A 20,090-nucleotide genomic window follows, 5' to 3' on the forward strand; every position below is an offset into this window, starting at 1 on the left:
ATATTTACCATACAATGTATGTTCACCTTACCACAAGACACAGTCCATGTGAAATTATAAGAACAAGTGAAGAAGTGTATTGGTATTCAATGTTTCCAAACCCAACTAGTAGACATGTATTAAAATGCTGACAATGCCATTTAAAAGTGAAATTGTGTACTGTATCACTGACAGAGTAGTGTGCACCACTGAAAAAAATGACTTAATTAAAGCCTAAAACTTTGTTGTGCTCATTTCTCTTTTGCACATAAATCTTTTTTCAAAGCTTGAGCTTTCCAAAATGCACTAAAGATATTAGTAGCCTGTTAAAGAGGCAATCCAAGCTGCACTTTAAAAAGAAAAAAAAAATGTGATTCGCTTGTGACCGATTAGCAAAGATCCTGCAAGGGTTCAATAAATGGACGCCTATCAGTTTCAATGAATCCTTCAGTCAGTGTAACGCAGCAGCTACAATGTATTCTTACATTAGTAAGGTAAAATGATCTATCTATTACAGTTTTCAGCTCAAACTGCCAGGAATATTGGCAACAAATTATCACAAACAGGAAAGGATTACACAAATCTTGCACTGCTGGGGAGGTGTGCTAAAGCAGCGGTGTGCAAACTGGGGGGCACGCCCCCCAGGGGGGCACTAGATTTTCGGTGGGGGGCGTGGCAGTTATAGATGTCCCGCGCTCTCCCCCCAGGCTTTTAAATGAATGCCTCTATAATATACTTACCTTCCAGCGACACGTCATCCTGGTAACCTGGCGTCAAATGACGCAGTGGCGTCCCGTTACCATAGTGATGTGATGTCACATGACCCCGTGCATCGTTATTTGACGCGGGGGTGGGGGAGGGCGCAAGGCGCCAAGGAGAGCAGGCAGGGGTGCGCACGGGGAAAAGTTTGCGCACCCTGTGCTAAAGCCTACATAAGAAATGAAAGCATGCTCAGTATAGTAGAACTCATTAAAAAATTGCATTAAGAGTTGAATAATATATACTGTATATATTATGGATTGCTCCTTAAGCACTGAAAAGTGTGAACCTGACACTTACCTCTGTGCCATTCTCTTCCCACAGTCATTAAAAGCACATAACTTCATGAATCACAGTTAGACTTTGCCACCAGCACAACTGGCATATGACATGAAAGCAATTGAAGATAAATGTACAAGAACACAGTGGAAAATATTTTATTTAACACAATAAGAAAACACACTAACATGAAGTGTGAAAGTGAAACACAGGAAAGTCCATAAATGAAGATCTCCTCAGATGCTAAGAACTCCCAGAGTTTCTTTCCGACTGCCTTTTCCTTTGGCTTTTTCAGGAACAACCCTAATGAGTTTGAATGCAGGAGGAAGTATATAACCAAAGAAAGGTGGGGTAGTAATGTCTTGAACCATGATGATGTATTCCCCTAACAAGAGAAGAAAACGTTTAGTGACACTATGGTAACATTCACGCATTACTGATGTTATGACTATTCAAGGTCTTTTTTCAAGTCTCAATTTCAGAGGGACTATTTACTATGTTTTGGATAGAAGGCCTTACATTCTATATTTTTTTAAGTTTGTATATTATTACTGTATGTATTACGAATCACAGGATATTTGCTATTATAGTGTGTTAATGCTGGTCCAAAGCAAAAAATGGAAACAAATAAGTATTACTTGCAAACAATGAGTTGATCTCCAGCATTAAGGATTATTCTGTTCTTAAAAACTGAAAACACAATTTCTGTCATTGTGCAAACCAAGTACAAGGTGTAAATGTTTACAACCTGGCTCAGTGAGTAAAGACACTCACTGGCACAGAGTTTGAAGCAGAGGAACCTGGTTCAATTCCTGGTGTCGACTCCATGTGACCTTGGGCAAGTCACTTTATCTCCCTGTGTGTCAGGCACCAAAAAACATAGAGCTCCACGTGGCAGGGACCTGTGCCTGCAAAATGTCTCTGTAAAGCGCTATGTAAAACTAGCAGCGAGATACAAGAACATGCTATTATTATTTATTATTATCGCCTACTAAATAGTGAAAATTATCTGTAATATGCACGTAGGGCAACAAGCACCACATTGACTACACTGTAAAAACATGTTGGCATTGATCACACGAACCCCTTCACCCTGCACATTTAATTAGCAGTAAATTAGAATAAATAGGTAGGAAGGGGTGAGAAAGTCCCCAAGCCCTGTAATTGGCCCACACAGCAAGAGGGATAAGTAGTGAGAAAACAGATGTCCCTTGATATGTAAGCACAATGCTAATCAAACACCTGTGATTAAAGGATTTGAAATAACTCTATCTATTAATGCTAATCAGTAGCAATCACACTATATCAAGAGAAGAGCAAACAGGGTTCCATTATTACCATATAAGAATATCATGTATGGCCTAATTCTGTAGTGTTTATATTATATTTATTACTATACAAAATGTTTTCAATTATCTAAATCAATTCACTCCGGCACAATGGGCACCAAGTTTGCAATGTCTTATGCAAATGTGCATATGGCTTGAAGGGAGGAGATTGCAGTTCACCACAGGGACTCAAGTTTATTAATAGATTGTACAGGTCTATGCAAATTCAGCATAGCTGTGAAATTGTGTTGTTAGTGGCACCGGCATATGGTAATATTGAAACATGTTTTGTTTCTTGTAGTATCCTCTATCACTTGTTTGGAAACATAAGGAACAGTGAGAGAACTGTATTGATGGGAAAAAAAAGTTTGCTTTGATGCTCTGCCCATTTTGCTCCTAATTCCACTATATGTAAAAGACTATTGGCAAGAGCGATGTACACCACCTCAGACCAAGTGTGGGATTTTTGGGGGGATGGTGGGCATTGGGGCAAAGACAATGGAAAAATGACTCACATAGACTGTATTCATTTATACCACTTCAAAATATGTGCATTAAGTAACCATCCATTGACACTCTATAAATCACAAACTGGGTCACATGGTGCAAATATCAGAGTAAAATACCCTAATATTTGTGCAAAATTACACAAGATTAAAATGCCTCTTATGCTACTTTTACTCCAAACGTGCCTTGATTCAGATCCCACAGAGGGTGCAAAAGGTGATATTTATTCTGCTTTTCCACAAATGCAGCAAATAAGACATTTCAGAGTTGAACCCTGTGAACGCTGGTGGACCAGTGACACCAATCGATCACCTGGTGGTGGTCATGCCTCCAAGGATGTGAATGAAAGTGGAGGATACTCTACGTGACTCCATTGGAGTGGTGAACAAGATCTCCCCCCTAGAAAACCGGTATCAAATGCATAGTCTGTACATCTTTAAGCCCCTATAATGCAGGCTCTTGTGAAGTGAAGAGTACGTCTTGGGGCACTCAAAGTGTTATTTCTGCATATCCCAATATCCCAGACCTCCAACTAATTTTCCCCAGCTCATCAGTCACCTGTCTCCACCAGTAACTTAGCTCCAATAAAGGTACATATAAAATCATACAATTTAAAAAAATTAAAAAATCAGATGATGTGCACAGAGTATGTACAAATATCAATACAAAATTCATTTGCAGGATCTTGCTAAGGGGTACAGTACCGACGGTTTTGGGAGAACATTTTATATGTATCCGAAAACAGTATGATACACATTTGCTAACTGACTCCAGATCTGATGCATTAAGGAATGTTTTGTAAATAATACTTTATTACTACACAATCCACTTTTATTCATTTTGTAACTCTCTGGCTTAGTTTTCTTTTCATTTTTCTCCTCGTCTAATCTGCTGTTTCTTCATGGTATGTTCAGTTTCCCCACAGAATGAAGCGCCATTTACTGGCAAAATTCATTTATAAGGCTATGTGAGTAGCATCTGTAGTGTCTTGTGCAATCTGAACCAAGCCAGCCTCGCTTAAGGGTATTGTGTATACGTATCATTTACATAAGGAACAGTTGCAATGGCTTGAAAGTCAATTCACACACAACATATTTAACCTATTACTAAAACGTACTCTTGCCTAGTTGTACACAGTATATTCACCAAGTCTGTGTGTAAAACCTTATTAACTTCTTCAATCTATTTAATGCGTGTTACTTCTACAGTGCCCAGCATCCAATGCTGGCTTTCTTTTGAGGTCACTTAATGTGACGCTTGTGTCACGTTCCCGGATGTTACAAGAGCAATTCCATGTTAAAGCCCAAAATAAATTACTAACGCGCTTCTACCGTTTGTTGTAGGATGACTTCAATTTGTTCATTAGTGGAAGCAGTATAGCCTAGTATCCTTATATCCAGTCTAGTAACCAGGCAACTCTCAGACCAGTACATCTCTGGGCCAGATGCAATAAACTTGGTTAACCTATTTAACCTAACGTCAACCTAAAATAAACGTTACGTTAATCTTACGCCTGTCCACTAGAGAGAATAACATAACACTAATCTATAGTTAATCAGGGAAATAGCACATGGATAAATTCCTACAGACATTAGTGTTGCTCACATGCAAATAATATGCTAATGATCCATTATCCTAACATCACAGAAACACAAAAGTCTGATAAGGTTAGCGCGGGGAAATAACGATAGGCAAAAAAAAGTCACACCAAAATTGACCATTATTCCCAGCCAAACCCTGATTATCCTAACTATAGCAAAAAAAATGGTATCCTGATATATCCTTTTGGTCTGGCACCTAGCCCTTTCCCTTAAATAGTTCTAAGTAGGAGGCGGGAAGACTAGCAGTTCCGAGCTTACTATCCTATTACAAAACGGTGCAATTGTGCCAAATCACGCAATGGCATGGGGACCCGGAGCTACGGAGCTGGGTAGCACTAGAAAGGGAGGCTTGTGCCCCGCTGGAGCTCAGGGATCTAATCTGGTACCCGAGGAAACGGGTAAAGGACATAAAGGAGCCTCTAACCTCTGTGCTCAACTTTATATTGGTCTGGGAGGCGGCCAAAAGTAATCGCTCTCTAACCTCCAAACACACACTAATGGCCCCTTTGTACGGTAACCCAGACTTTGCTCCTGGGCTGGCGGGTAAGAGCTTCCCGCTGTGGCGACAATTAGGGATTAGAAGACTGAAGGACCTTGAGGGTAGTAACACCATTAAATCATTTGATCTATTAAAGTCAGAAAAGGACATCCCTAACACAGAATTTATTAGGTACCTCCAGGTTCGGGCATTTTATAATACACACTCGGTGAGACCACCGTTAACAAATTTTGAAAGGCTCTGCGTGTGAGGTACAGACACCCGGGGACTGATTTCTACTCTGTACAGACCTGTGGTCGGTGCTGACAAAGACGACACAAACAAACCCAGATTTATGACTCAATGGGAATCAGATATACAGGGCACACTAGAAGACGAGGACTGGGCAGCAATATTTAAGGCCGCAGCCAGTAGTCCCATCGGCACGACATTGAAGGAGAACTCATATAAGGTTATGTTAAGATGGTATCTCACTCCAGTTAGATTGGCTAAATTGGTATCGGGCTCTTCCCCGCTCTGTCCTCGGCAATGCGGGGAACAGGGAGATCTGGTGCACATGCTGTGGTCATGCCCGAAAATTGTACCCGTTTGGAGCCAGATCAGAGATTGGTTACAGAGGATTTTGGGCCTCCAAATTCAGCTGGACCCGTGGCTGTTCCTATTAAGTAAACCCACAGACGAAGTGTCAAGAACGGGGAACAAATTAATAGCACACTTTGCAACGGCTATGAGGTGCGAGACCGCAGCATTGTGGAACCAGAACGCAATACCATCAATAGGAAAAATCAGAAACAGAATTTGGTTCGTATGCCAGATGGATAAGTTAACGAGTTTAGTTAATGACACTGGTTCAAAATTCCAAAAGGTCTGGCTGCCCTGGCTGGCACAGACAGATATTCCAGGGGTGAGCGATGCCACAATTTGGCTGTGATTGATTCAAGTGAGTTCTCCTTGGATGGGCAGTATGGGTTGTGGATAGGACAAGACGTGAAGACTTGATGGCGGGCACCCTCATATAGAGCCGGTAAAACGTGAGCAATACTGAACAAGTGGATGCATGCGAGCCGGTAACACATAAGTGGAAAACATTAGTTGGAAGCGGATGGAGAACGGCCTGATATATACTCTTCCCGGACCCCCCCACACTTTCCCCCCCCCACTCCCCTTTGTAGTCCTTGTCTTGTTGTCTTATTGTCTCCCCATCACGTGGTCTGTTATATGTTGTACGTCCTAGAAAGTTTTTGTGTAACTGATTATGGCTTTGATATATTACGCAAACTGTAGGCAAAGCAAACTTTGGCAATTTTGCACATCTCTAAAGAGGAGAAGCATCAAGTGTCGCAAACTGGAGCGCTGCTCCAAAAACAGCTACAAATGGCATCATTTTAACCGCACGTGACAGCGTCAATGTATCAAAGTGCTCGAAATTGCACCATGAGCATTGAGGGGTCAGTTATAGGAGGAGTTACAGGAGGAGATAGTCAGAACAATATTAGCATGAGATATGTATATCAAAGGTTCTTGCTACAACTGGTACAGTGTTCTTCTCTCTCTGCATCAAATACATCTGCCAGGTTTAGGTGGAATTAAACTCTATTTCTAAAGGCACCAAGTAAAGAAGCGAGATTAGCTTCATGTAGATTGTAAGCTCTTTGGGGCAGGGTCTCCCTTTGCCTTAAGTTATTTACTTGCTGCTATAATTCCATTGTTTGTACTTTATTTTTCTTGTATTGTAATGTTGCACTCTGGTGACGTTATTGAAATAAAACCACCCATAAAATCGCTGAGGCAAACTGACACAAATGCTAATTTTTGCACCATGTTTTGGAGCAAATTGCACAATTTTAATACATATTGCCTTATGCATCAAAGTCTCCCACTTCAAATCTTGTGTGAAAAATAGCACCAGATTTTTCCAAGATTTAAAAAAAAAGAAAAAAAAAAAAGTTTAAATCAGTTTTTTTTTTTAAATCGTAAAGGTGCAGTTTTTGACCCGATTCTCCAACATTTGTGCAAATAATAAACAATTCAAAGGCTTATCATGTTGCAATTTAAATTGGCTCTTTGTTATGGAATCATGCACAGTTTATCTAGGTTAACCCAGACAGTGTCACCCTGATATTATTGAAACAAGCAATCTGGATGTTTGATCACAGAGAACAAAAGACCCTTTGTTACTAAGTGTGTATAAGAGGGGGCAAGATTTAACTCACAAATAGAAAACATGTTTTCAACATCACAGACATTGGTAAAATGTGGAGTTTCCATATGTATCATGTCAAGAAAAAGACATTTCCAAGTCTGGGGAGGATTTTTCTGCCATGTGTGTTATTAATTTTGGAATACAAAACAGTGGTTATTTCACTGGTTCAGTGCATTCTTTCCACAAACTAAAATAAAAAAAAATACCCCATCTCAATTTCAGCTTTGTAATAGCAACACAGAGATATACAGTAAAAGAGCTACAGTTATGCAGCTGTTGCACTAAAATACACATGGCTTTCCCGCAGCCTTACTTGCAGATTTTTTGGTCCTATACATTCTTGATGGAATTGTTGGAATATATCCAGCATTCAATCATGTGGTTTAATTTTATTTTTTTTATACAAAACAATAGTCATTTTAGTGTTGTGAGGTGTAAAATAATCTTCATTCTTTGAGTCAAGACATTTTTAATGGTAAAATATGCTGGAGATCTTACTCTAGGAAGAAACTGGACTCTAGTATTTACAGGTGCAATTCAACATAGTCGAACACATAGAGTGTATGTAGTGTAGCATAAAATGAATGAATGAGCGAGGGAATGCAATGCAACAAATAACTAAAATGATATTCCCTGTTATTTACTGGCACAGAAAACATCCATTTCAGAAGCCACAAGAAGAGAGAAGCAGAGCAGTTGTTTTGAAACATATGATATTATATCACTTATAATGAGCAGGGACCATGTCATAAAGTACTAACTGACTATTTAATAAATTGCTTAACCATCAAAATAAAAACCATGTCTAGTTAATTGGAACATAATAGTTTAGCCATTTTAATTATGTGTTTGGTGTTCACAACACTAAACCGTGTTCCTTTTTACCAGACATACATACATACATACATACATACATACATACATACATACATACATACATACATACCATCTACAATATGGCATGTGGCCTTTTACCACACTTGTACAGTATTCACCCACGTTGCAATATATGAGTAGCACTACACATTACAGGTTTTCCAATGGAGCACATGGTTAATATATTGCAATACAATATATCACATAGTAGATGAGTTTGAAAAAAGACACATGTCAATCGAGTTCAACCGATGTTAAATGTAATCAATTGAGATAATCATCCTATATACCGTATGTATTTATACTGATCCACAGGAAGGCAAACAAAAAAAACCCAGTGAAACATTAGACAATTGTCTCATAGGGGGAATACATTATTTCACAACTCCATCAGAGGCCTCAACAGTCTTTCTATATTTAACTTATTTGAGGAATGCCTATATAGCTTCCCTTTCTAAAAAAAAAGTGCCTAACTGTCTCTTAAAGATATCTATAGTATACTGTATGTCATTACAGTCCTCATCTGTAGTAAATTCAACATTTTTACTGCCCTTACTTTAAATATTAATTTCCACTGCTGCTGGTGAAATCTCCTTTCCTCCAATGTAAAGGGATGCCCATGCATGATTTGTACTGTCCTTGGGATGAAAAGTTCCCTTGAAATTATTAACCTTCAATATATTTGTAAAAAGTTATCATATCGAGACACACAGTGGTGTTCAAGGGCTGACTAGTCCACGAGATCCCCTAATCCCCGGCATTACTGTAAGCAAGATCCAACTTAAAAACACTCCTCAACTTTAAAAAACAGAAGGAAAAGAATCATAACAGTATTAAGATGCCTCCGAAGGTTTCAAAGAAGAAAAAAAAATATGGTTGATTTAGCTGGATATTTTAAACACAAGGCAGTCACGAGGACACCACATGTGGCAGTGCAGAACTCAAGTGCAGGCTCTGAGTCGGAAGAGGACTCTGATCGGGAGGAACTGATCAAGCAAGCAACGAAAAAGAATATTAAAGAGTTGTTCGGTAACCTCAAATCCTAGCTCTACAGCGAGCTAAAAGAAATAAAGAAGTAAATCTCAACTCTGGGCGACAGAACAGACGTCTTAGAAAGAAAAATGGATGAAACTATCAAAGCACTGAACAAGAATCAGAAAGAACCTCTCACCTTCAGGCACAGATAGTAGAGTTTTCCGATCGCCAAGAGGATTCAGAAAACAGGGTGTACGGAATCGGGGAACACGCCCCTTGCGGCGTGCTCCCTCCCTTACCTGCCGCATCTCAGTTCCTGCTCTCCTTATAGAGCATGCACGCACCCGCGGTTCCCTACTCGTACCCCGGAGCCCGGCCACCCCCGGTCGCGTCACGCATTCTCTCACGCGTGGCGCGTACACGTGACAGCGTGTACCGCCCTCCAGCTGCGAGTCAACTTCACGCCGCCTTGTGGCGTATTCTCTACCCATGCCTAGTTTTCCTGATGTCTCCCTGTATGGCATGCGCCGCCCTCTAGCGGCGAGTCAAGATTCCCTGTTGATTCTCTGTGTGGCGGGCGCTGCCCTCTAGCTGCGAGTCTACCTTCCTATGCATCGCTGCCCCTTAGTCTGTTGGATCGCTCGGAGTTCGATCCTTTAAGAGGGGGGTACTAGCTGCAAGTCAAGATCCCGTGTCTTTAAGGATTCTGAAGCAAGCAACGCCATCTTGCTTTCTGGAAAACCCTGCCCTCTTCCTCCTGACAGGAAGAAAGCCTCTCTTTGACTTTCTCTCTGCTATTAGTCATTTGCTGCCTGCCCTGGTGCCTGCTAGTACTCATCGCATACTGTTCCTGTCTGGACCTCCTTGGGACCTTTACTTATCTCCTGTGGATTCCGGAAGACTGGGACAGTCACTCTTATACTACTAAGGTTAGTTTACCGTCGGGTAGTGTAGGTACCTGCTAAATAGGGTTCACCTTGATGAGGTAGCAGGCTTATAATTCCTTGGCCAATGGATTAGACTAAGAACCCTTATGTTATGTTACGTTTCGCTGCACCTTGCTGTTTCTGGCACTATGCCTTTAAGGAGGCTGGACGTCCTCCAAGAAGCAATCCTTCTCTGGATGTTACCTTGTGCTCTGGACTCCATGCCCATGTTCCTGTTCCTGGTTTCCGTTTCCAGACTCCTGTGCTGAAGCGTTGGCTTCCCGCAACCCCCGCATTGGTGCCTGAGAGCGCGCGCACTCCCGCTCTGCTGTCAGAGCATGCGCGCACATGCAGCTGGATCACTCATGTCTCTGAGCCAGGCACTGCACCTCCGGACGCGTCGCGCATTCTCATGCGCGCGGCGCGGTCACGTGACTACGTGCGCAGATCCCCAGCTGTGCAGCAATTTACTCCCTTCATATCCCCTGCAGCCTCCCCACCTCGCTATTGGGCCCCTTCCCTTTCCCTGCGCTTGTGAGGAGAGCAAAAGCATGACACAGGGACAGGCGAAATAACCTAAGAATCCGAGGTGTCCCTGAATCCTTCAATGACCAAGAAGAATTTATATCTACAGTCTCACCCCTCCGTAGTGTCCCCTACCTCCCCTCCTTCTCCCCAAACAAGAAGAGGTAACAGAGGGCTATCTTTACTCAAGAATCAACTATATTTTAAGGTCCAATTTCTCTCCCAATTTTCGCAATGTCTCCTTCAATAATCTCACACAATGTTAAGGGATTCAATAATCCCTGTAAAGAAGAATAGCTATGGCTGACTATAAGAGAAAGAAGACAGATATTGTGCTATTACAAGAAACACATTTTATTACGGCAAACGCCCCAACATTTTTCATAAAAATTACTGCCAATTCTGGCTAGCTTCAATCAAAACCAAAAAAAGAGGAGTAGCAATTCTAATACACAACCAAGACCCCTTTGTAATGGACTGAATCAAATAAGATAAAGATGGAAGATATCTGATACTAGTAGGATCTTTATACGGGCAAGACATGACTATTGCAAACATTTACGCCCCTAATGCATCTAGCTCAAGGTTTTTCTCAATTTTCTTTAATAACCGAAATAGTATATCAAAAGGTTATACGATACTGGGGGGGGGGGGAGACCTCAATTTAGCTGTAAATCCAGTGTTTGATAGATCTGGGGCCCTTCGGTAACGTAGATTAGTAGATACTAAAGCTTTAATAGTGGGGGTCAAGGCATCCCAACTAGTACAGATGCAGCCTCAACATTTCTGTGAGATTCCAAATGGCAATTTACGGTGCATTACTGACCAATGTGGTTTATATATAATAATGGTCTTGAAATAAGTGCGGAACAAACGGTCTAAAATCTAATTTCTTTAATGATACATATTATGACAGTGTAAATATTACATACAATGTTAAAAAACAACAACATTGGTCAGTAGTGCACCGTAAATGGGATCTCTCCCTGAGGATCGTGCTCTTCAAACACGACTCTTCAGCTCCTTCTATAGATTTCTAATGGCCCATCGGATTAAGACAGCGGGAGGTCCCAGCAGTCCCATTCAAACACTGCTGTGTTAATCCGATGGGCCATTAGGAATCTCACAGAAATGTTGAGACATGTTGAGGCATTTACTGTGAGTACCTTAGTTTTTATCCAGGCAAGTGATCGGATTCTGGTTGCTGCATCTGTAGATTTTTGGAGAGATATGCATCCGCAAGAAGAAGACCAAACTTTTTTTCCCATCCTCATCAGTTTTATGTCAGAATAGATTATTTTTTTCAATCAAGTAGGTCAACCCCCAAAATCTCACATTCCATAATTCATGATATCACTTGGTCAGATCACGCCCCAATTGAAGTAAGATGCACTAATTTAAATGTAAAACACCAAGTCAAGTACTGGAAATTGAACGAATCTATATTAAAAATCCCAGAAGTTAGTTTACATATAGGCGAAGAAATTAAATACCTTTTTGGGACAAAAAAAAGACAGTATGACCTATCAGACAGTGCTATGGGAGAACACAAGGCAACTTTGAGAGGATTCCTGATAAGCCTAACAGCAAATTGGAAAAAAGAAAGATCTAGAAAAATATCACAACTGCAAACACAAATAAATGAATTATCCTCCCACAAAAGGGGGGGAGGCGGGTGATTCCACACTCAAAAAGTTTAAAGATGCCAGGATAGAGTTGAATCTGCTGCTAACATCACAGGCGGAACACATGCTTAAATGATCAAACAGGAAATTCTACGAGAAGTCTAATAAACCAGACACTATGCTTGCAGTTAAATTAAGATATACACAAATACCCAGAAATATTCAGGCAATCAGATTAGGGTTAGGAGTCTTGTCTTCAAACCCTAAAACTATTGCACAGGAATTCCAAAGTTACTCTGGAGAGCTATACAATGGACGCAAGATGCAACACAATAAAAAAAACAGTAAAGATTTAAGCAACTTCCTGGAAACAGCCATTCTTCCTAAATTAAATAAACTCAATGGAGAATATTTAGAAAAGGAAATTTCACTGGAAGAAATAGTGTCTGTAATCAAAAATGTAAAACCCTCGAAAGCACCAGGGCGAGATGGGTTCTCGAACCTTTACTATAAAAAATGTGTAAATATTCTAGCTCCGTATCTTTTGAGATTGTTCAACTCCATACTTGCAGGATTCTCCTTCCCACCCAATATGTTACAAGCCTCTATTGCTCTAATCCACAAACAAGGGAAGGATCCTGCAAGTTGTGCGAGTTATAGACCAATCACGCTGATTAACTCAGATTTGAAAAATTAGTTAAAAATCCTAGCAAATCGAATTAGTTGAAAACATCCATCGCTAGTACATCCAGACCAAGCAAGGTTTATCCAGGGTAGACAGACCACAGACAACACCAGACATATTATAGATTTGATAGAGTGGGCCAATAAAAAAGAGATACTGCTTATGGTACTGGAACTTGATACGGAAAAGGCATTTGACCAGATATATTGGTCCTATATGTATGCAGTTCTCAGATCTTTTGGTTTTGGTCAGAAAATTACGAAGACAATTTCCGCACTGTACTCAAACCTAGAAGCAAACGTGATCTGCCAAGGGTTCCCTTAGGATAGATTCAATATTAAAAGTGGCACAAGACAGGTTTGTCCCCTCTCCCTCTTGTTATTTGTGCTATGTGTGGAGCCCCTAGCAGCTACCATACGACAACCCAGATATCTTGGGTATCCAGATAGTGAATCAAACCCACAAGTTGGCACTCTTTGCTGACAACATAATTGTAACTGTGACTAAACCGCTGACATCCCTCCCGAACCTGTTTGACACACTCTCAACCTTTAACAAAATATCAGGCTTTAAAATCAATCATTCAAAATCAGAAGCACTGAACATTAACCTCACAAAGGAGACGGATAAACTGATAGTAATTAATTTCGACTTGAAATGACAACCTAAATGTATTAAATGTCTGTGAGTAAATATTACAAATAAGTTCAAAATACTCCACCAAACAAATAACCCTATATTACTCAAAAGCTTTAGAGATTAAATCAGAATTTGGCCGAGCTATAAAAATTTTTAGATCGGCAAACTACAATTTATAAAGATGAATCTGCTTCCTCATATCCTGTACCTCTTTCAAACATTACCAATATCAATTGTAAAAAAGGATATACTTTCTATCCAATCACTAAGTTTATTTGGAACTACAAAAAAACAAGAATAAACAAAAAGATTCTGGTAAGGCCAACCATGGCGGGTGGTCTATCAATGCCATGCCTGATGTCTTACTATAACGCAGCCCAACTTAGCCAACTGATTCAGTGGCATTCTGATCCTGGTCTCAAAAGATGGATCTCAATAGAAAACACGGTAAGCCACCCAGTGGACCTAAATCAACTAATCTGGCTCCCCTGTAAAACCAGAGAAAGCTTTGATTATATTCTACCCACTATGCGTAACTCGCTAAAGATCTTTGTTTTTTACATGTAATTTTTTTTTTTTTCAAACAGTTTTTATTAGGCATATTCATTTTTACATACATTGGGTTACGTTATATTTCTGGCCTAATACAAATAGGTTTTCCTTGTTCGGTAAAGGGGGGTGGGGAAAAGCACACTCAGGGCCACTTTATGGTCCATGAGGTGTAGAGAAAGAGAGAAAAAGTTTGGTTAGAGAGAGGGGGGCGAGGAGTCGGAGAGGAGGGGGGGAGGGGAGGTGGGAGGGTTCATCCCTCCCCTCGTCAGGCCGTTCCGCTTCTGATCTCCTCCGTCCCCTGACTATCTCTGTTATGATACAAGGGATTATATTCTGAGTCTTTCTAGTGAATTATCCAGGGTTCCCACATTTTATAGAACCCTTCGGTAGATCGTTTTAGAAAAGCCGTACATTTTTCCATCCTCATTACTTCGTTGAGTCTATTTTTCACCTGTTGTTTTGTGGGGGGCGCTGTCTTCTTCCAGGAGTATGCTATTGAGCATCTAGCTGCTGTCAGAATAAAGGAGATTAATTTCCATACTGGGCAATCGATCTGCCCAGAATGAAGGTCAGTTGGTCCATAGGAATTGTGAGACCTGTGATCTCTTTTATTAAATCTTGTATTATAAGCCAGTATTTTTGAATCTCTGGACATAGCCACCAGATATGGGCCATGTCCCCTCTATGTCCACAGCATCTCCAGCATAGGTCCGATGCCAGAGGGTAAATTTGCTTTAGTCTCACTGGGGTAAGATACCAGTGATACATTATTTTGTAAACATTCTCCTTCACCGTGGTACATATGGATGTTCCTGAGGCTGTGTCCCATATGTCTTCCCAGTCCTCCCGGTCTATAACTAAGTTCAATTCCGCTGCCCATTTGAGCATATAGTTGTGTGCGGTTGGGTTTGCCGGACTCTCCATACCAGCATAAATTTGCGTTATTAGACCTTTTTGATGTGTTCCATCCTGACACAGTTTCTCAAATTTTGTGGGAGGGGGAAATTTCAACGTTGGGGACATTTTTTGTAGGAAGTGCCGAATTTGGAGAAATTTGAATGTGTCTAGGTGACGTACCTTCAATTTGGTGCGTAATTCTTGGAGACTCAGGATCTGTCCATCGCTCAGCAGATCCGCGATCACCCTGACCCCTAATGATTTAAATATGTCGAATTGTTGAGTCTCGCATCCTGGGGGGAATTTTGGATTGTTGAATAGTGGGGTTAGCTGTGAGCTAGGGGAGGAGAGCTGGTATTTAATTTTAGTTTTCGCCCATATATCCCATGTGTGTCTCATCGCTCCCAGTTCGAATTTAGGCGCCATATCAGTGCCCCTGTCACCGCACCAAAGATAAGCTGGCAGAGAAGGCGTTCTGGAGAATTGAGATTCAATTGCTAGCCAACAGAGCTGGTCTGGGTCCGAGTTCCACATGACTGCCTTTCTTAATTGGGCTGCCTGATAATATTTAGCTATGTCTGGAACCCCCAATCCTCCTTTTGTCCTGGGCGCCATAAGAACCGACCTAGATACCCTGGGTCTCTTCCCTTTTTTGTTCTGAATAGTTTTTAGTTCAGAGCCAGGGATATGGATCGGGAGCGTCTGGAAAAAGTATAATAATCTCGGGAGTATGTTCATTTTTACTGAGATCATCCTCCCGATCCATGAGATCTGGTAGTTTTCCCAATTATCCAGCTCTTTTTTAATTTTCTTAAAGAGGTTTGGGTAGTTATTTTGGTAGAGAGAGCCATAGTTCTTTGATACATGTACTCCCAGGTATTTGATGTATGAAGGGCTCCATTTATAAGTAAAGTTTTGTTTCAATGTCTGCATCTCTGGCTCTGATAGATTTAGGTTGAGGGCTTCTGATTTGTCGCTATTAATTTTATAACCTGATATTTTACCAAATTCTCTTAATTCCTTGTGTAGATTGGGGAGAGAGATCTGGGGTTGTGTTAACGTTAGGATAACATCGTCTGCAAATAACGAGACTTTATAGTTTTTTCCACCAATCAGTACCCCCTGTATGTTTATGTTGTCTCGTATTCTAGAAACCAAACGTTCAATTATTATGGCGAACAGGAGGGGAGAAAGGGGGCAACCCTGTCTTGTTCCATTTGTTATACTGAATTTCTTAGCGGATCCGCCCGGGAGTTTCACCACCGCAGTTGGGCTGCGGTATAGCGCTCTGACCCCCTCTAGGTATTCCTCTTTAAAGCCGAATTTCTGCATTGTCTTGTCAAGAAATAGCCAATCGATTCTGTCGAACGCCTTCTCTGCGTCTAAGCTTAACAAAACTGCTTTGGTAGCTGTGAGGTGGGCATGATCAACGCTATTAATAATTTTGCGGGTGTTATCTGAGGCTTGTCTGCCTGAGACAAACCCCACTTGGTCGTTGTGAATTAATCTCGGTAATATTGGATTCAGTCTATATGCCAGGATTTTGCTATAAAGCTTGAGATCGTTCTTTAGTAGAGAGATTGGTCGGTAACTCCCACAAAGTAATGGGTCCTTACCCTCTTTGTGGATTATGGCTAGGTTGGCCTGCGTCATTGATGGGGGGATTGGGTTGCCCTCCATGAATGAGTTAAATAAGCAAAGCAGGTGTTTAGACAAGATCGGGGAGAACCTTTTATAATAGACGTTGGAGAAGCCATCGGTGCCAGGGCTTTCGAGATTTTTAATGTTTTTATTGCGGCCGCCAACTCTTCTTGGGTGATCTTTGCATTGAGTATCCGATTTTCCTCCTCTGTCAATGTGGGGAGGAGACAATCCGATAGGTAATTACTAATGGGTTCAGAGGTGGGTATCCCCGCCTTCCCTCCCTCAGCCCTAAGGTTGTATAATTTGGTATAGAATGCAGTAAATTCTTCTGCTATTTTCTGCTCATTATAGATTATTTCCTCCGATACATTCTTTATCGCAGTGATCTGGGAACGCTTCTGTATACCTCTAAGTTTGCTAGCTAAAAGTCTGTCGGCCTTGTTGCCCTTGTCATAATATTTCTGGTTAGTCCATGTGAGGGCTTTTTCCACATCTTCCATTTGGGACTGTTTTAACTCATTTCTGGCTGCGGTCAAGGTTTTATAGATTTTTTTCGAGGGCTTGGATTTATGCTGCTGTTCCAGCTTTATAATTTTATTTGTCAGATCCGTTATTAGTTTTACCTTGGCCTTCTTTCTGTGGGATGCAATTGATATAAAAGTTCCCCTGATTGCTGCCTTATGGGCTTCCCACAGAACCGCCGGTGAGTCGACTGTGCCTGCATTGAGAGCGAAGTACTCCCTAAGAGCTGCTTTAATTTCTTTTTCTACTGCCGGGTGATTCAATAGGGAGTCGTTCAGCTTCCAAGTGCAGGAGGTCAATTTTTTAAATGGAGTTGACAGAGTTAGTGTGATAGGGGCATGATCTGACCAAGTAATGGGGCCTACTTCTGAATTGGTGGAGGCTTCGAGAACATTTTTGGTAGCAAAAAAGTAGTCTATACGAGAGTATGATTGATGTGGCGCCGAGTAAAAGGTGTAGTCTCTTTGGCCCTGGTGTCGGGTTCTCCAAATGTCCATTAAGGAGTATTCCCTAATAATTGCTTTGAATTGTCTCTCCATTTTCTGGGAGGATGCTCTTTGTGAGCGATTCAGAGTAGAGACTCTGTCCTCAGTGGAGTTTATCACCATATTAAAGTCCCCGCCTATAATCAAAGAGGATAGGTAGTTAGGATCAATCTTCTCTAATACTGTTTTTAGAAATTCTGTTTGATTTTCATTTGGCGCATAGATGTTGACCAGGGCGATCGACGTACCCGCGAGCGAGCCATATACCATTAGAAATCTACCCTCTGGATCTGAGGTCGTTTTGGTAATATTGAATGGGGTTCCTTGTCTGAGTAGAATAGCTACTCCGCGCTTTTTACTTTTAAATGATGAGAAGAAACCCGTCGGAAATACCGGGGGAGGGTTTTTTTTATATTTGGACTTGGAGGGCATAAGAAAGAGGTATACATTGTTCTGTAATCTTTTGTGCATACTGCGGGTACACATTACAATTAACAGTCTGAAGCAATATCTTACATCTTGTACATTTAGAATGGCAGAAGCAGCAACAGCCCTACACAGGATTGTGCTTCAGGGAGGGGGGGGGAGAGGGGGAGGGAGGAAGGGGAGGGGGGAGGGAGGGAGAGGGAGGATGAGGGGGGGAGGAAGCGGGGGGAGGACGAGGGGGGGAGGAAGGGGGAGGGTTTTTTTTATATTTGGACTTGGAGGGCATAAGAAAGAGGTATACATTGTTCTGTAATCTTTTGTGCATACTGCGGGTACACATTACAGTTAACAGTCTGAAGCAATATTTTACATCTTGTACATTTAGAATGGCAGAAGCAGCAACAGCCCTACACAGGATTATGCTTCTGGGAGGGGGGGAAGGGGGAGGGTGGGGGACAAGGGGAGGGGGGAGGGGGGGGGAGGGGGGACAAGGGGAGGGGGGGACAAGTGGAAGGGGGGACAAGGGGAGGGGGGACAAGGGGAGGGGGAGGGGGACAAGGGGAGGGGGAGGGGAGGGGATGAGAGGAGGGGAGGGGGGGGTGGGGAGGGGAGGGGGGTGGAGGAGAGGAGGGGAGGGGGGGGTGGGGACGGGAGGGGGGGTGAGGGGAGGGGGGGTAAACAGCAGGATGTTGACTGTTTAACAAGTTAGTTTGTTTGTGAATGGTGCTCTAAGTGCTGGGACTGTGTAAGTGGAAGGGAGACTGACCTGGGCATATAGTTATGAACAGTACTAAACCTTAGGTGGGCATGAATTACCCTGAAGGATGGGGTGGGTTGTCCAAGGACACCCCCCCTTCCTCATTGGGTTAGCCCCAGGTATAATGTACTCACGATTGTTTTCCTTCCCAGGGTCTCCCTTCCAAAGCGTGCAGCTGTAGGGTAAAAGGGTTCCAATAGCCAGGGTGTGCAGCGCACAGCAAAGAGGAAAGAGCAGGTCTTGCAATTAAAAGTCCTTTATTATTCAAACATCTGGTTGTGGGACAGCAGCAAACTTCAACGCGTTTCGTTCCAAGAACTTTTTCAAGAAGTGCTGTATACAGTAAAATTGTCAGTTTAAATGCAGCTGTTCGCCCCGTTTTCGCGCCAAAATGACGTCATGACGCGTCATCCGACCAATAGGGTTTCATCTAGCCGCGCATGCGCCGCGCGCCAGAGTGTCCCTGGATCCCTCACAAGCCCCAGCCGGGCACAATCAGGATCGGCACGCCTCTCAGGGCAGCCTCTGCTGTGAGCACGCCTCTGATGGCCGTGTAGGATCCTCCCCCACTCTCCGCTTCCTGCGCATGCGCAGATGGTGCTTCTAAATCCCCTGATATTGTGAAACCTGAATGACGGTCCACAGTTAACCAGGGGGTATATAAATAAATACTATATGCTATGTGGAGGGTATAATACCCAATTCTGGCCACTGAAACACTGGGCAAACAGCTGGCATAAACACATACAAGGTTAAAAGTGTAACTATATATTAATCAAAAATAATAAGCAGAGCATTATATATATAAAGCAATAATTTTTACCAAATAATAAACTAAAGGAATATCAACTTGGAAAAAGATAACTCATATATATTTACACAGTAAATGTATAGACAGATAAAAATATATGGAGAAAAAAACATATTTAGAAAAAACACATATACATATATAATATATGAATCGCCTTTTGGATTTTAAACAGCACTATTATAACAAAAATAACTTTATTAATTAAAAGAAATATTATTTATAAGAAAAATGTGTATGTATTACATATATGTGATAGTATTAGAACAAATTAAAAAGATGTAATATCTTGTATCTATATTTAAAGAACAGCAGATTGCTTGCTGACATGAATGAAATGGGGTTTAGATTACTTTTAGCATTTATACATCATTATGGGGTGGTGTATATATGGATAAACAAATAATTCTCATAGAAATCTTGATGTCCTGCGGTAAGATCAGTGAGAGTATAAGGAATACAAGCATAAATTATTTCAATTTATTTGGTACTGTATGCATACTTCCAGAGGACCAGAGATAATTAATTAGGCAAATGGCAACACATGTATTAGATAAAGCAGGGCATGTCATTGGGATATATTTACATTGAGT

General features: G+C 41.5%; 1 protein-coding gene across 3 annotated transcripts in view; it reads right to left on the reverse strand.

The window, feature by feature from the left end:
- Positions 1 to 1,159: 1,159 nt before the first annotated feature.
- MORN1 (MORN repeat containing 1) overlaps positions 1,160 to 20,090 on the reverse strand; it is a 301,250-nt gene continuing 282,319 nt past the window's right edge. For all 3 annotated transcript variants that reach the window (XM_075604857.1, XM_075604858.1, XM_075604856.1), the window contains one exon: positions 1,160 to 1,402. In XM_075604857.1, the coding sequence (XP_075460972.1) occupies positions 1,254 to 1,402 (149 nt within the window). In that variant the 3' untranslated portion in view covers positions 1,160 to 1,253. The remainder of the gene's footprint in view (positions 1,403 to 20,090) is intronic.

This window comes from Ascaphus truei, chromosome 6, assembly GCF_040206685.1.
Source record: "Ascaphus truei isolate aAscTru1 chromosome 6, aAscTru1.hap1, whole genome shotgun sequence".
Taxonomy (NCBI): Eukaryota; Metazoa; Chordata; class Amphibia; order Anura; family Ascaphidae; genus Ascaphus; species Ascaphus truei.